This window comes from Cavia porcellus, unplaced genomic scaffold (genome assembly GCF_034190915.1).
Source record: "Cavia porcellus strain 051 isolate PalLab524CR breed Dunkin Hartley unplaced genomic scaffold, mCavPor4.1 scaffold_27, whole genome shotgun sequence".
NCBI lineage: Eukaryota > Metazoa > Chordata > Mammalia > Rodentia > Caviidae > Cavia > Cavia porcellus.
Window position 1 is genome coordinate 44,147,248 of NW_026947510.1, and position 15,104 is coordinate 44,162,351.

Below are 15,104 nucleotides of genomic sequence, written 5' to 3' on the forward strand. Positions count from 1 at the left end.
CAACTTATTGCTGTGTTGTTTCTAGGCTCCCACTTTCCTGTTGGTGTTGTCCCTCCCAGAACAAAGTCACCAACACCTGAATCCTCAACAATTGCCTCATATGTGACCCTGAGGAAAACTAAGAAGATGCTGGACCTCAGAACGGTATACATGTAGATGCAAACTTTTGCATTCTCAGACCTGCTTCTCTCTGCTGTCTTTCCATTATTGTGTAGTTGTTTGGTTTGTTTTTCATCCCCAGTACAAAAAAATAGTGGTCAGGCATAGTCACCTGTACTTATAATCCCAGCACTCTGGGAGGCTGAAGCAGATGGATCATAAATTGGAGCCCAGCCTGGGTAGCCCCAGGGCTTAGCAAGACTCTGGGAGTGTAGCTCAGTGTGAAGGCCTGAGTTCACTGGATTGCTCTTATTTTAAGTCTGTGTTCAGTACTGAAGCAAGACTTCTGCATAACCCCAACACTGCAGAGGAAAACATAGACTTCACGTAGTTACATGATTGTAGTCCAGGAGAAGCCTTGATCAGCAACACGGGTGCTGGGAGAAAGTGCTCACCTGCCCTTAGCAGAGAAGTTACACGGTGAAGGGCCAGCTGCTCAGGTGGCCTTGACCTTGTGCTTGCTCCACTTAGCTGCCTGAGCAGCTGGCATGACCCATGTGCTCTGCAGTACCTGGCTAAGCCTTTCTTAATGGATGGTATTCAAATAAAATATAATATGACAGTCACATAGAAATAATAACACAAATACACAAAATTCTCAGCCCAACAGTAATTTCAAACTGCTAAATGCCGCTCCATTAAGGCATTCTTTCTCTGTTTAATGAATACAGATTTTAAAATGAACGCGGTTGTGTACAGCATGATAACTTGGAAAAGGAAGTTGCAGTGTGACAACATTTTCACATACGCATAGAATGTAGAACAGAAAAAAACATTTTTGTTTTGGTACCGGGGATCAAATTCATGACCTCATGCTTGCCAGGCAGGCACTTAATGCCATTAAGCAGAAAAAATCCCCAGCAAAACAAAATCTTTTGTGAGGAACATAACATCTATTTGTTGCTACCAAAACTAACAGAAAGGCAGGGGATGTAGCTCAGTGATAGAACACTTGGCCTAGTATGCAGGAGGGCCCAGCACCCAGTAAATGGGGAAATAAAAATGGTAGGAATGTGCTAAAGTAGTCACCCTTTCAGTTAATTTGTAGAGTTTTTTTTTTTTTAATTTGGAAGGGATTTTTGATTGTGGTTGTTGTTCTGTGTGTGTCAGACAGAGAATATATGTTGCTATATTGTCTAGAGCTCCTGGACTTCATTGAGTCTCCTGCCTCAGCCTCCTGAGTAGCTATTAAAACTACAGCACAGCCACCACACCTTGTTCTTTTTTATTTTTGTAAAGGAAGATTGTAAATAAGTGAAAATCATCATCTATTCTGCACATAAAGATTTTTCACTTGGGGCTGGGGATTTAGCTCAGCGGCATAAGCATCTGACTTGCAAGCAGGGAGTCGTGAGTTCGATCCCCCGTACCAATAAAAAAGAAAAAGACACAAAAAAAAAAAAATAAGATTTTTCACTTTCCTTTTCCTTCTCTTTGATATACTTGTTTTGGTTTGGTTTGGTTTTTGGTTTTTTGAGACCACAGTCTCACAACATAGCTCCAGCTAGTCTTGAACTCCCTATTGGCCTCTAACTGACAGCAGTCTTCCTGCATCAGCCTCCTGAGTTCTAGGGTTACAGATATGCACTGGCTTCTGTTTGAGCTCTTTGTAATGTGTGATTCTACACAGTGACAGTATTCTCAGGCCTGTGGATGCTACTGCACAGATATATTTATAGATCGTGGTAGCAATAAAAGAATTATAGCAGAGAATCAGGCTTTCTGCTTGGTCACAGAAACATTGGATTCTTTGGGAATTGCCAGTCACCCACCCCTATGTCATGTCTGGTTCCAGTTAGGAAACCAAAGATATCATATCTTGGGGACAGACACCACTGTATGCTGTCTGAGCTGCCCACTGGGATTGAAAACTCAGCCCCAATAAAAAAATAAAGGGACAAAGATTAGTGAAAGGCTTTGTTTGTAAAGAAGAAAAGCAAATGGGGGGTAGATAGCTACCCTAATAAGAAAAATGGTAGGGGGCTCTGGAAAGATAGAGGGCCCATGGGCCCTTGGTTTTGGGCTGCTTTTATAAGGGGTCAAGGGCCCCCCTGTCACCCACCCACCCACCTGGAACTTGCCATGTCCAGATTGGCTTCTGGCACCTTTGCTTATGTTGTCTCTTCCAGTGGCCTACATGCAGCTTCTTTGCATTTGTTTACTTGTCTCTGAACTAATGTTTTTAGAATCTTATTTTTGGGGCAGCCAGCAGGTTGGCAAGGGGGTACCTTTTTCATGATCAGCTTAGAGTGAGTGAGCAGGGTGTATGGATATCTGCTGCACTCTATAATCCCATGATGAATGTAGTGACCTGAGTGGACACATGTGTATGTGTGTGTATCTCAGTGCATAGATGTGAACACATACTTGTGTGAGAGCTTCTCCCTCTCCCCTCATGTCTCTGCTGTATTGCATTAAAGGTTACCACTTTAAGGGGTGGCTGCCTCAGCTTGACTTTATGAACTTGACTTTCTCTGTGTCCTGCTTGTCAGTTCTTTCCCTCTTTAGTCTCTTGATCTAGGTCCCAAGGCCATTTGGTCCCTTTTTTTTATCTGGTTTCCCCCTCTTTTTACCCTACTTTTGCTTATTTCCCAGGAGAATCAGTCTAGTAAAGTTTGTTTTTTGTACCATGTAGTCAGGATTTGCTAAAAGACCCACTGAGACCCCTTTGCTGTTTTTTCCCTGTTTTATAGACCCTACCTGTTATTCTCGGTCAGCTCCTGCCTGCTCCAACCGGAAAACAAAAAAAAAAACCTGTAGGTTGGATTCTCCATGTTTACTTTAAAATTTGTATTTTAAATGAGCTGAAATTTTTTATTTTTAATTGTGACTACTATTTTTAACTCTTAAATCTTTATACAGTGAGGCTAGGTGTGGTGCTGCACACCTGTAATCCCAGCATCCTGAGAGGCTGGATCCTGCAAGTGCAAACTCAGCCTGGACAAATTAGTGAGTTACGAGACCCTGTCTCAAAAGAAGAAGAAAAATGACTGAATATATAGTTCAGTGCAAAGCCAAACACAAATGTTGGAGAGGGAAAGATCTTGAGTTCCGTCCTAGCACTGCAAAAGAAAAAAAAAGTAGTAGAAACATGAAATGTTAGAAGAAAAACAGAATTAGCTATGTATAAATGTTCAAATATGAAACCTGGTTTATGGAAAACAAATATTTCATGGTTTCATTATTGACCATGAAATATGTGAAGGTATTTCTATTTCACAGCAAATGTGTCACTAAAAACATTACACTTCCTTTAAGTTTAAAAAAAAATCTCATACATAAACACTGTGCCTCACTCTCCCTTTTCTCCTAGCTAGTTTGAGCTTCATGCATTTTCCTGTTCTAGGGACAGAGCGCATCCATAGCCCTTTTATAGCTGTTTTTGTTTTTGTTTGTGTTCTGTTAAACCAGGAGAGCACATTTTCCCAGTCCCCATCTACACTTTGTGCCCCAGACCCTGCATCACCCAGTACAGTGGAGGAAGAGATGGCTGACAGCCCTCGCCGGCTCCGCACAGCCACCTGGCAGCCCCTGCGGCTCTGTCTGCTCACCTGCACATCTCTTTCAGGAGCGGCCGCGGAGCGCGGTGGAGCAGCTGTGCCTGGCAGAAAGCAGCCGGCCAAGGATGCCGGTGGAAGAGCAGCTGGAGCGCATCCGACGCCACCAGCAGGCCTGCTTGCGGGAGAGGAAGCGGGCGCTCACCGTCCCAGGCCCTGTTCCTGTCGCCACTGTCACTATTGTCGCTGGGGCCGCCGACCAGAGCTCCTCGCAGAGCCCGTTGAGCGTGAGGGAGACCCCGGGCATGGCCCCACAGGTGTGCCCGCTGTTTCTGATTGTCCTCATGTAAAGTCTGGTATCACTAGAGTTTTACACACTCAGTTATGGGACTGGTGGGCTATAGTGTCATTATTTAATTCACATAATAATAGCTAAGGCAGCTTAGTAAATGACAGTGACTCTACCTTAAGAGGACAGAGCCAGCTGGATATGGAGGCGCACACCTGTCATCCCAGCAGTTGGGAGGCTGAGGCGGGTGGATCACAAGTTCAAGGCCAGCCTGACCTGAACTACAAAAAGACGAGGTGGTGGAGCAGTGCCAACCTGAGTGGGTGGGTGTCTTGTACACTACCAGGTGTGGGCTTAATCTTCTTTACTGAAAGCTAATGGTTCAACTTGACTGTCTGCTAGAGACATAAGAAGACAAAAGTGTTTTCAACTAGTATAAAATGACGCGCAAGTCACCAGAACAGTCCCCACTTCCCTTCCCAATAAAATATGTACCACTGTCACCTCTCAGCTTCAGCTTTGTGAAGCATCCCGCAGCTTTTGCAGCTGCTGCTCTCAGATCTGTCCCTGCAGGCCCCACTGCCTCCCTGGCCCGAGCCCCCCCCATCCCACAGGCCTTGCCATTGGGAATTAAAGTGACCCAGTGCATTCCACAAACTGAGTGTGGGAAAGAGAAAGGAGAAAATGGGGCTTGTTTCCTGTGTTGATTTTTTTGTAGAGAATTTCCTTTGTCCAGACCTCCAGGCACTGTCTATAGAATACACATGCATGTCCACTAGGAGTCTAAAAACATCATGTCTTTTGGGCAGAGCCGGAGAGACAGCGCTAAAGAGCTGGACACCTTCAGTAGAGAAAATGACGTAAAATCAGACTACGACACTGATGCAGAAATCGTCCGACTAAAAGAAGCTGAGCCCCAAAATACGGATTATAGCCAAGAGGTAAAGGGAAGATTTCAGAACGGATGTCTGAGGACTACAGCATGTGCCTTTAAGTTATAGAAGCAGATATCTAAGTGAAATGATAGGTTTCCTTTAATCTTAGCCACAAAAGATACAGATTAGTGAAAAATTTGGAGCATAATCAAAGCTAAATTATTAATAATCCAATTAAAGAATAATCCCAAATGGGGCATTGTGCTCAACTACAGTTGCAGCTAGTTGGGAAACTGAGGCAAAAAGAGGGTGTTGCAAGTTCAAGGCCAACCTGGGCTTAGTCCCCAGGATGGGGGAAAAACAAGAAAAGAATATTGTACCCCAACAGCAGAGTCTTAATAAGGCAAATTATCTCTTTGAACAAATAATTTTTTGTATCCTTGTAGTAAAAAATGTTAATATTTTTAACATACTTGAATCTAACTTTACTGTCAGTAAATATTTGAAATAGTACATAAATTTGGGGTAGATCATATTATAAAAAGTAGCTTTAGAATCATTTTAGGTTTATTAATATGTCATAAAAGTGCTTTGAAAAGGAAATTTGTCTGCTTACTCTGTAGTTTAAAAGAACCGAATATGTTTTTACTGAAACAATTTCCACACCTGAGCCAAATGGAGTGAATTCTGAGGAAGTGAAGGATAAAGAAAGTAACAAAGAAAAGATGCCCGAGGATATAACATACAGGTAACCATTAAAAGAACTGTGTTAACCTATCACCAGTGCCACCAAATACCTGAGTGAAACAAACTTGAAAAAAAATCTTTTGGCTCATAGTTTCTAAGAGGTCGGTCCATGGTGTCTCACTCCACCCTGTCTGGGCAGATGGGATGTGGCCTCAAGGCCACACCCTCCAGTAATGCTGTTCAGCTATGAGCTCACTGAGCTTAGAGCCCTCCGCGTCCCATTGTGTCTGGATACTGCTGCCTTAGGGACCAAGCCTTTGACATAGGGAGCTCATTCAAACCACAAAAGAAACCATTCATAAAGCTGAAGAACTGCTTTAAAATTATGAGCTTCCAGGCTGTATGTGGTGGCATACACCCGTAATCCCAGCACTTCGAAGGCTGAGGCAGGAGGATCACCACTAGATCAAGGCTAGCCAGGGATACCTAGTGAGTTCAGGGCCAACCGGAACTACACAGCAGGACCCTGTCTACAAAAATCAAATAACAAAAAAAGATGAAACTTCAGAGTCAAAAGTGATGGATTCCAGTTCCACCTTAGGATTTGTGGGATCTTGCATAACTTTCCTAAACTACAGGTTCCACTTGTAAAAATGAGAAGAATCATACTCTTATTTTGTGAGTGTTGTGAGGATTAATTAAGAAAATACACATTTATAGCACTTAAAATACGCTTAGCACTTAAGATAATACCTCATTAAAATAATGCTAAAAGCCAAGTGTGGTGACACATGTCCATAATCCAAGAGGCTGAGGCAGGAGAATAGCAAGTTTGGGCTACATATTCAAGACTGACCTAGACTACATAGCAAGACCTGAATGAATGAATGAATGAATGAATGAATGAATGAATGAATGCCAGAAGGCATGTAAGTTGTAGCAAAGGTAATAACTCAGCACTCAGCGTCAAGGGTCAAGTATATAGTTGAGGGACTGGGGGTTTAGCTCAGTGGCATAAGCGCCTGCCTTGCAAGTGTGTAGTCGTGAGTTCGATCCCTGGTACCGACAAAAAAGAAAAAGACAAAAAATAAAAATAAAGTGTATAGTTGAGCAGCTGGAATAGAAACTGATCAGAAGTTTAGGTTCTCTGATAAGAGGGTTCCAGAAGTTACGGTGATTTGCTGTTATTTTTCACATCTATTTCTGTGTGTGTGTGTGTTGGAGATTGTACCCAAGACTTCATGAATGCTAGGCAAGCATACTGTAATTGAACCACATTACAAGCTAGGCTGTATTTTTTAAGAACATATCCTCATTCTCATCCTTGGAAAAAATCACTGATGGTAGAAAAAGATATGCTGGCCAAGTATGGAGGTGCACACGCTTGTTTGAATTTGAAAAGTATTTGGCTGTGTCTGATTTAAAGAATCTAGAGTAACATAGATACAGATTCAAATGTAGCCAGCACATGGAAAGTCCCAAGTGGGAGGCGCATGCCTGAAGTCCCAGGGCTTTGGGAGTTTGAGGAGTGGATCACAGGCAGGGGCAGGCAGGGACAACTCAGCAACTTGGCAAGAGTCTGTCTCAAATTTTTAAACAAAGAGTTAGGAAGGTAATTCAGTGTGCAGGCTCTTGAGTACAATCCCTAGTACAAAACTTTTTTTTTTTAATTTAATTAACTTACAAATTTTTAACAACAATAACAAAAAAACAGTATGTCAGTCACATTGAAGTATGCTAAGGAATCAACTCTTAATTCCCAGGTGGATACAGTGTTTATCTTGCTCTTCCCAAATAAGCAGTAACCAAGCAGTTTGAGAAATTTCTTTCTTTTCAGAAGACTTCTGTTTAATAAGGTCTGAGAGATGTGAAAGTCATTGTTTCACTGACTCTTGAAATAAAGGATTTAGAACTGAATGAAGCTTGCTGCTAAAATGCTTCCTTTGTGTGCATGAGGTGCTGGGTTCAATTTCTAGCACCAAAAAACAAAACAAAGAGCCAAGGATTTAGCTCAGTGGTCTAAGTGCCTGCCTGGCAAGCACAAGGTTGTGAGTTCAATCCCTGGTACCAAAAAAAAAAAAAAAAAGTTTTTAAGTAATAGAAAAGATTAAAAAGGAAATCATGGGTTTTTACCATATTCAGTAGCTGCTAATGCCATTAGCTGAAAGTCTCACAGGGAGCTAAATAATAAACAAATTGAGCTGCCAATCACTGATCACTTTTTACAGCTCTGTGTTTGCAACCCATAGTAATTGCATTTGTCACAGGCATTGCTGCATGGACATCTTGTCACTTCATTATTTCTTCTACTTCTCCCCTTCCCTACATCTTTTTTCCCTCCCTAAAGTCTTCTTTCCTCTTCCTATCATCTTTGCTTTTATTCCTTAAAATATTTGGGTTTCTCGTGTAAGAGAAACTGATCATTTGTAACATCACAAAAAGAGACAGTCCATTAGTGTGACAGTGCCTGTGACCCAGGTAGTGAAGTATCACTTGGCACCCCCAAACCTAAATGTGATCAAGACTCCAAATCCTGGCTGGGCGAGGTGGCACACACCTGCCACCTCAGCACTCGGGAGATTGCGACAGGAGGGTCAGCGAGCTCAAGGCCATTTTGGCCTGCAAAGCAAGGCCCTTCCTCAAAACGAAAAAACATCACAGAGTGGAAAATTATATAGTATAGATAAATAAGGTACTTTTATATAGATAAGTACCAAAGAAAAAATGAATATAGCCTATTTTAGATTAAAATAGACTTTAAGAGACTTGTGACAGCCATGTATGGTGGTGTGTGCCTGTAACCCCAGCACTTGGGAGGCTGGGGCAGGAGAATTACTACAGCTTAGGCTGCACAGCAAGACAAAAAGACCTGGACAACACAGTGAATGGTCCTTGGTTTGGTTTGGCTTAGTTTGTTTTTTGGTCTTTTGTATGTGTGTGTGTGTGTGTTTTTCTTTTTTATCGGTACCAGGGATCGAACTCATGACCACACACTTGCAAGGCAGGCGCTTATGCCTCCAAGCTGAATCCCCAGCCCTGTTTTTTGCTCTTTTTGAGACAGGGTCTCACCATGTAGTGCAGGCTGACCTTGATCTACTAGGAAGACAGAACTGGCCTTGAACTCATTGCAATCCTCCTGCCTCAGCCTCTTGAATACTGGGATTACAGGCATGCGCCACCATGCCCAACTTGATGGTTTTTAAATTGCATTGTGAGACACTCAGGAAAATTTGACTACTGACTGGGTATTTGAGAGAATAAGAATTAAAGCAGCTTACTAAAATATTTATGTACTATATATAGGAGAGGAAGAGGCAATTAAAAAAATTAAGATGTATTATATAAATTGACCACCTCCCCATAATGAATGTAACACTGTGTACTAATAAGAACATGTACTAATAAAAATTTTAAAATTGGAATACTTCCCCTAGTGCCAGGAATATAGCTCAGTGGCATAGCAGTTGCCTGGTAAACACAGGTCCTGAGTTCAGTACCAACAAAATAAAAGTTAAATCCCCCCGTCACATCTGAGAGGCCGTGGTGGTCCCTGCCTGTATTCCAAGTCCTGATACAGGAGGAGCTCCAGCTGAAGGCCAGCCCAGACTGTATACTAAAGCTTGTTTCAGAACATAAAAACTCACATCTGAACATCCTTTAAGTTAGTCTGGGGAAGGGCTGGAGCTGGAGCTCTGTGGTACGGCAGCTGCCAGACCACATGGGAGGCCCTGGGCTCAGTGGTGGGGTTGGGTCTGATGGGGTTTGGAGGGAACAGGATCAGCAGCTGCGGGTGCCGTCTGCTCTGCTCTGCCCATGTTCAGTGTTTAGTAAAGAAAGAGAAGGAAGGAGGGATCCAAAATGGGATGTGAGCTACGCATGGTAAATGCAGGCAGCAGCGGCATCTTTTCTATAGGGTTAAAAGTTTGGTTAAAACACTGGACAGAAGAATTCGCCATACTCTATAGTCGGTTTTAAAATACTGATGCATTTTCATTAGTCCTGAAGATGAGGCGCAAATCCCAAATCATAAAGCAGAGGGCTGTTGTGAGGAAGACGTGAAGGATGGTGCTCTCGAAGACACAGATACGGTTACTTCCCAGGAGTCCACTGCTGGGACTTTCAGAGAAAACCAAATGTCGACAGGTAGGTGCCGCCCACTTACTTACTGCCAGTAAGTAAATGGACACCTGCTCTGAACTCCCTGTGGTAATGCTAAAAAGGAAGCCACTTAATTACCTTGTGTGCAGCTGACTTCCCAGGACTGGGGGTGGGCAGGAGTGGACTAAGGCACGAAGGGCCCTGATGCTGAGCCTGCTCTCACGAGATCCTGCAAACTCTGTGGCGGCCCACACGGTAATCCCAGCACTCCAGGAGGCTGAAGCAGGAGGATCACAACTTTTAAGCCCAGCCAGGACTACTCATGGGTTTAGTGAGACACTGTCTCAGATTTGCAGAGGTTCAATCCCCAGTGTCACAACAAAATAGATTCATAGAATGGAAGTGTTTACTGTAGCACCTGCTTTAATCCACATCTGGATTTTCTTCAATACTGGATCATTGTTCACAGCATGTTAGAACCAGCCATTCTGTGCTGCCTCCTCCTCCCCGCTCTGTGCGAGCAAGGTGCTGGAGATTGAACCCACTGTACCCATGAGCTGCAGGCCCTGCCCTTCTGCCATCTTTTGGACCCATCCACAGATCTGTGTTGTTTTCTTTGTGAGTTTGGAGAGTGGGCATGTGGAGTAGGATCACACCACCATTGCCTATTTGGAGTCTCACCTCCTGTTCATAAGCAAAAATTCATTCCCAGCCATCTTCTCCTGCTCCCTGTCTTTTGCAGAAGGTTAGAGCAAGGAAATTCAGTCCCTCTTAGAGTCTGGGTCTGGGGCAGAGCATTCCGCTTCCCAAACATAGATCAAACATATGTATTTATCTGCCCATGCACACCTGTGCGGCAGTGTGTAGAGGTGTTGGCACTGTCCATTGTCTCTTTTTTTTTTTTTCTTTTTTTGGTCTTTTTCGTTTTCATCGGTACCAGGGATCGAACTCAGGACTGCCTGCTTGCAAGGCAGGCGCATATGCCCCTGAGCTAAATCCCCAGCCCCTGTCCATTGTCTCTTGATACCAGCTTCTGTTCAGCAGGGTTGAGTGAATGTTGTGGTATTGAGTCTGTGATATCTACAACTCTGTACTGAGCTGCACGCACTAGAAAAGACCAGTCAGCGAGGCTCTGAGGAGGACTAGAAGCAGGTAGATGCCTCAGGACTGACCTCAAAGGAAAGACAAACTAGGGGAAGTCTCATACTGCACACCAGCAGCTCAGGACAGCACCCACGCACAGGTGCACTTGCTGGTCTGAGCACAGTGTGCCGGGCTCGGCAGTGCTGACCTTCTCTGTGCTCTTGCTGTGTTGCAGTGAAAAGTCTGTCCCCGTCACCCGAGTCCTCGGCGTCACCAGTTCCGTCTGCCCAGCCGCAGCTGACAGAAGGCTCGCATTTCATGTGTGTGTAGCTTGGAAGTACGTACGTTGTCTCCTCTTCTTCCTTCTTGCTGTCACCGTCCCTGTGTCCTGCGTCATCATCAGCCAAAGTGCCCAAGGGTGCAGGGATACCCTCCTCGTGATCTTTTCAGAGCATGAGCTCAGGGCCCTGCAGTCTGGCCCCCTGGCTGCAAGGATCCCCAAGGTTTTAGCTACGAGGGTGTGTTAGTGACTTTAAAGGACAAAGACATGTTATGATACAGCCTGCGGGGTGAAGTGCTAAGATCTCTTTTCTTTTCTATTAATTTTCTTAAGAGTAGCCGAGCAGACAGGGAAGAGTGTTCTCTTGAATGGTGTTCTTTAGTCCACAGTTCTAGCTGTGAGAATACTCCTGATTCTCACTTTTAAACTTTGCAGGCGAGTGGGGGTGTCACTCAGTGGGGACCACTCGTCTGGTGTCTATGAGGCCCTGGTTCAATCTCCAGTTCTGCTTTTAAAAAAAGTATATACACACACACACACACACACACAAAGTTGCTTAGTTTTGTCTATAATTTCCTAGTTTTCAGCACTTTTTTTTTCCTTTGCAGAAAAACTGAGATACAAAAGTAATTTTTATGCCTTCCCTGCATCTCCCCTCACAGTGTCTGTGACGGGTTGGCACTCTCAGGGCTCCGGGTTTGCCACCAGCCTTTGAGAAATAAGTAGAAGCAGCAGAAACACACTCCGAGCACTTTACAGCATCTTGCAGTTTTACACCCTCAAGATAAACGAGTGCAAATACTAACTTGACTGAATTTATCCAGTCTTATTTATTTTCTGGGATCTCCTTCCACTTACACCTGTTTGTTTTCATCCTTTTTTTTTTCTACTGCGAAGAGTGATGTTCCCCTGTCGGGTCTGCCCAGGGCCTGCAAAGGCTGTGTTCTGCCCGCTGCGTCCCCACGGGTACAGGGCTCATGTCCCAGCATCCCGTGTCTGGCCTCTCTGTACTTCCCCTTCATGTTAAGTGCTTACGCTGCTACTGCAGGGCATCGAACCCTGTGACAGACGCTGCGCTCCTCTGATTTCTCCTACGGTCGGTAGACAGCCTCTGCCTGCCTCAGGGAGGAGCTGCACGCTCAGAGCCTTTCCCTTACTTTTTGGTTCAGCAAATAAATTGCAATTCATTGTACACAGACTTTCCTAATAACGCTGTTCAGGATTAAAACTCCAGTACATTCCCATATTTCTTACGTGGTTAGTAGGTTTTATTTTATTTTTTATTTGTGGTTTTTTGCTTTTGCTATATTTCTGAACCAGTGTTATTACATATTATACTGAGACACAGTGTATTTTCTAGTCTCACATCCTGTAGCCACCACAAACAAGAAAACTCATATTACTGCCTCCATGCTGTGCCTCTTTTTTTTCCCTTTCTTGCTATGCTGGGGATGGAACCCATGCTTGGCCACACATGCTGGGCGAGCACTGTAGCCCTGACGCCTGGGCCAGCAGTCCTGGCAGGACTGAAGAAAGCTGTCCAAATGGACTGCATCATAGGCAGCTTTCGTGAAGTTATGCAAATCTTTGCTTACCACATTGATCGCTGGATTCAGCAACAAATTTGGGTGCATTTTCTTCTTATGAATTGCCCTTTAATCACATTTTTTCTTTGAGAATTACACTCATGGAAGTGATAAAAAAGACCTTTAATTGTATTGCTTTAGGATTTTTGTGGCCACGCTTATCTTTGCTGTTGCTGGGTCTCGGTCAGTTACGCTGGGGCGCGGTGGTTCTTGGCTTTGCGGTGTCAGTAATTTCCTCTGTCTTATTTTACAGCTACGCTGACTTCTGCTGAAACCGCTCACAGACCTTCAGCAATGTAAGAAGATATTGTACAGTATATTTTAAATCTATGAAATTCATAGTTCTGATGCTTTTGACCCCAGAGCATCATTTTATCACTTCTGGAAGATGTTCCTTCCAGAACAGCTTTAAGGCCCTCACGCACACTCCATCCAGCCGCCTCCGCCCCAGCTGGCCGCCCCCAGCCATAGGTAACGGTGCTGTTCAGCCTACAGTCTCGCGCCGAGCTTTCTCAGTTGCCGACCTCCAGATTGATGTTTTTTAAGTCAAGGTGAATTTATATTTCTTTTTGCTTTTCGGTAAAGTTATTATTTCCAATGAAGCTTGTTTTTTCCTTTTTTTTTTCCTCTTGTTTTGGCTACTGCAGTGCTTTCTTTCACTCTTGATTTGTAAAAATTTTATATATATATTTAAAATGTGCCATTTTCTTACTGCTAAGTAAGAAAAGTCCTGTTTTCTGCTAGTATGTCCTGTATTTCTGAAGTATGTCCTGTTTTCTGCTATAATTCTTTCTCAGATTGCAATGTCAGCAGTTACTGCCACTCATCGGCTTAAACACAAAGGTTATCACTTACCTTTCCTTAAAAACAAAAACCAGTTAAAAGTGTAGGTATCTTGGAGTACTGGACTTTTACTTCATTGGAGTAGATGTGTACAGCAATAAGCAGGTTTTCAAATCCAGTACTTAGTCTGTGTACAAATGTAATTATGTTCATTGTGTATATATTATACAATGAGCACATGTAATGTATTAAAGGCTACTTACTGTTGTTTAAATGCAAATGTTCATATCTCATTTCTTTTTTATCATGTTAAATAAATGTTGATGTTCTTAGATCACTTGTATTAGAATTCTTTTCTTCCCATGTAAAGTGGAAAGTGGCACAACTGGGGGTATAATTCAGGGCAGACACTTGCCTAGCAGACACAAGGTCTTGGCTTCAATGCTCAGCACCAGAAAAAAAAAGACTCAACGACTTCTAAAAGAGTAGTCTGTTAATCCTAGAATCCTAGACAACAGCACAAAAGGACCTGTCCGGCAGGCCCTCCCGCCTCACAGTGGGGGAACTTGGGGTGCAGGAATAAAGGGCTAGCCGGCCCTAATCCTGTTACCTGTGACCTTGGCATTGGGCCTGTGTAGGAGTCTTCTGACTTATTCAGTGTACTAGCTCATCGCCAATGGGCAAATTCAGTTTTGCGAAGTCTTCGATATTCGCACTCGTCTCCAAGTTCTGGACCGCAGTGTGGAGCTCTGCAGCCCCTGGTGTGAGGAGTGACGAGCTCCATTCCGACCACCACAGGCTGGAAACCTCTGCAGCCTGAGCAGGAGCCCCTAGAGCGCTTCTCTCCCGGTACATTCTCTGCAGACGTTCACGCTCTTCAGAATCAATTACATTTTCTTTCCTCTGTAACCTTTTGTCAGTGTTGTATATTGTTCCCAGAGTACAAGGAACTCTCGTGCTTTCAGATTCCTGCGTAGAGCGGCTCAAACCAAAAGGCGCTGGTCAGTCTTTCCTTTCTCTTCGGTGTTCTGCTAAAGAGGATTTGAGTTTCATCCCACATGCAGATGGATATGAATTCACCTCCTCCAGGCAGAAACATGCACATGAAACGCAGCTAGAGGCAGGCGGGCTGGAAACAGGTTGGCGGGAAAAGGGAAGGTCACTGTCTGTATCTGCACCGCGCATCTGAGACGACCCAGGACATGTCCCCTCATCCTTTCCCTGGGGTCAGATGATCATTGCTGCAGATCTTGCAAGGTGTTCGGGCTAAACTTCCTTTTATTCTTTGGGTTTGGTTTAGGCTTTTTGCAGGGATTTTATGTTCAAGACTGTGTGTGTCGTCTTATTCTGATAAACACAACACTGTGTATGGTTCTGGGGATCAAATCCAGACCTTCACACCTGCTAAGCAAACATCTGCCATTGAGCGGTGTCCCCAGTCACAAGTTTTTAGCTTTTCCCTACAGGAAAAACATGATGACCCATGCGTGGTGGCACACACCTGTAATCCCAGCACTCAGGAGGCTGAGGCAGGAGCATCGCCATGAGTTTGCAGCCTGAGCTATGTTGTAGCAAGACCCTGCCCACAAAACACCACCAACAACAAAATGTTCTTTGTTAGGATCTCCTGAATCCTACGGACCCTAGAGAGAGAGAAGAGCATGGAGTAATTGCAACATTTGCTGACATTTCCAGGAGCAGGCGGAGCAGCGTGGATTTACCCCAGCCCAGGCCCTTCATCAGGGCTGTAGTAAAAGGGAGCACAGC

General features: G+C 44.1%; 1 protein-coding gene across 18 annotated transcripts in view; it reads left to right on the forward strand.

The window, feature by feature from the left end:
• The window catches only part of Plekha5 (pleckstrin homology domain containing A5), a 237,595-nt gene extending 223,924 nt beyond the window's left edge, over positions 1-13,671 (forward strand). For 16 of the 18 annotated variants that reach the window (XM_005003821.4, XM_063238302.1, XM_063238305.1 and 13 more), the window contains 7 exons: positions 26-144; positions 3,728-3,973; positions 4,755-4,886; positions 5,444-5,568; positions 9,505-9,650; positions 10,924-11,025; positions 12,808-13,671. In XM_005003821.4, coding sequence (XP_005003878.2) covers positions 26-144; positions 3,728-3,973; positions 4,755-4,886; positions 5,444-5,568; positions 9,505-9,650; positions 10,924-11,018 — 863 coding nt within the window. In that variant the 3' untranslated portion in view covers positions 11,019-11,025; positions 12,808-13,671. Of the gene's footprint in view, positions 1-25; positions 145-3,727; positions 3,974-4,754; positions 4,887-5,443; positions 5,569-9,504; positions 9,651-10,923; positions 11,026-12,807 lie in introns of those variants that run through there. The other 2 variants (XM_063238303.1, XR_010043876.1) reach the window with 2 other exon arrangements.
• Positions 13,672-15,104: the final 1,433 nt, after the last annotated feature.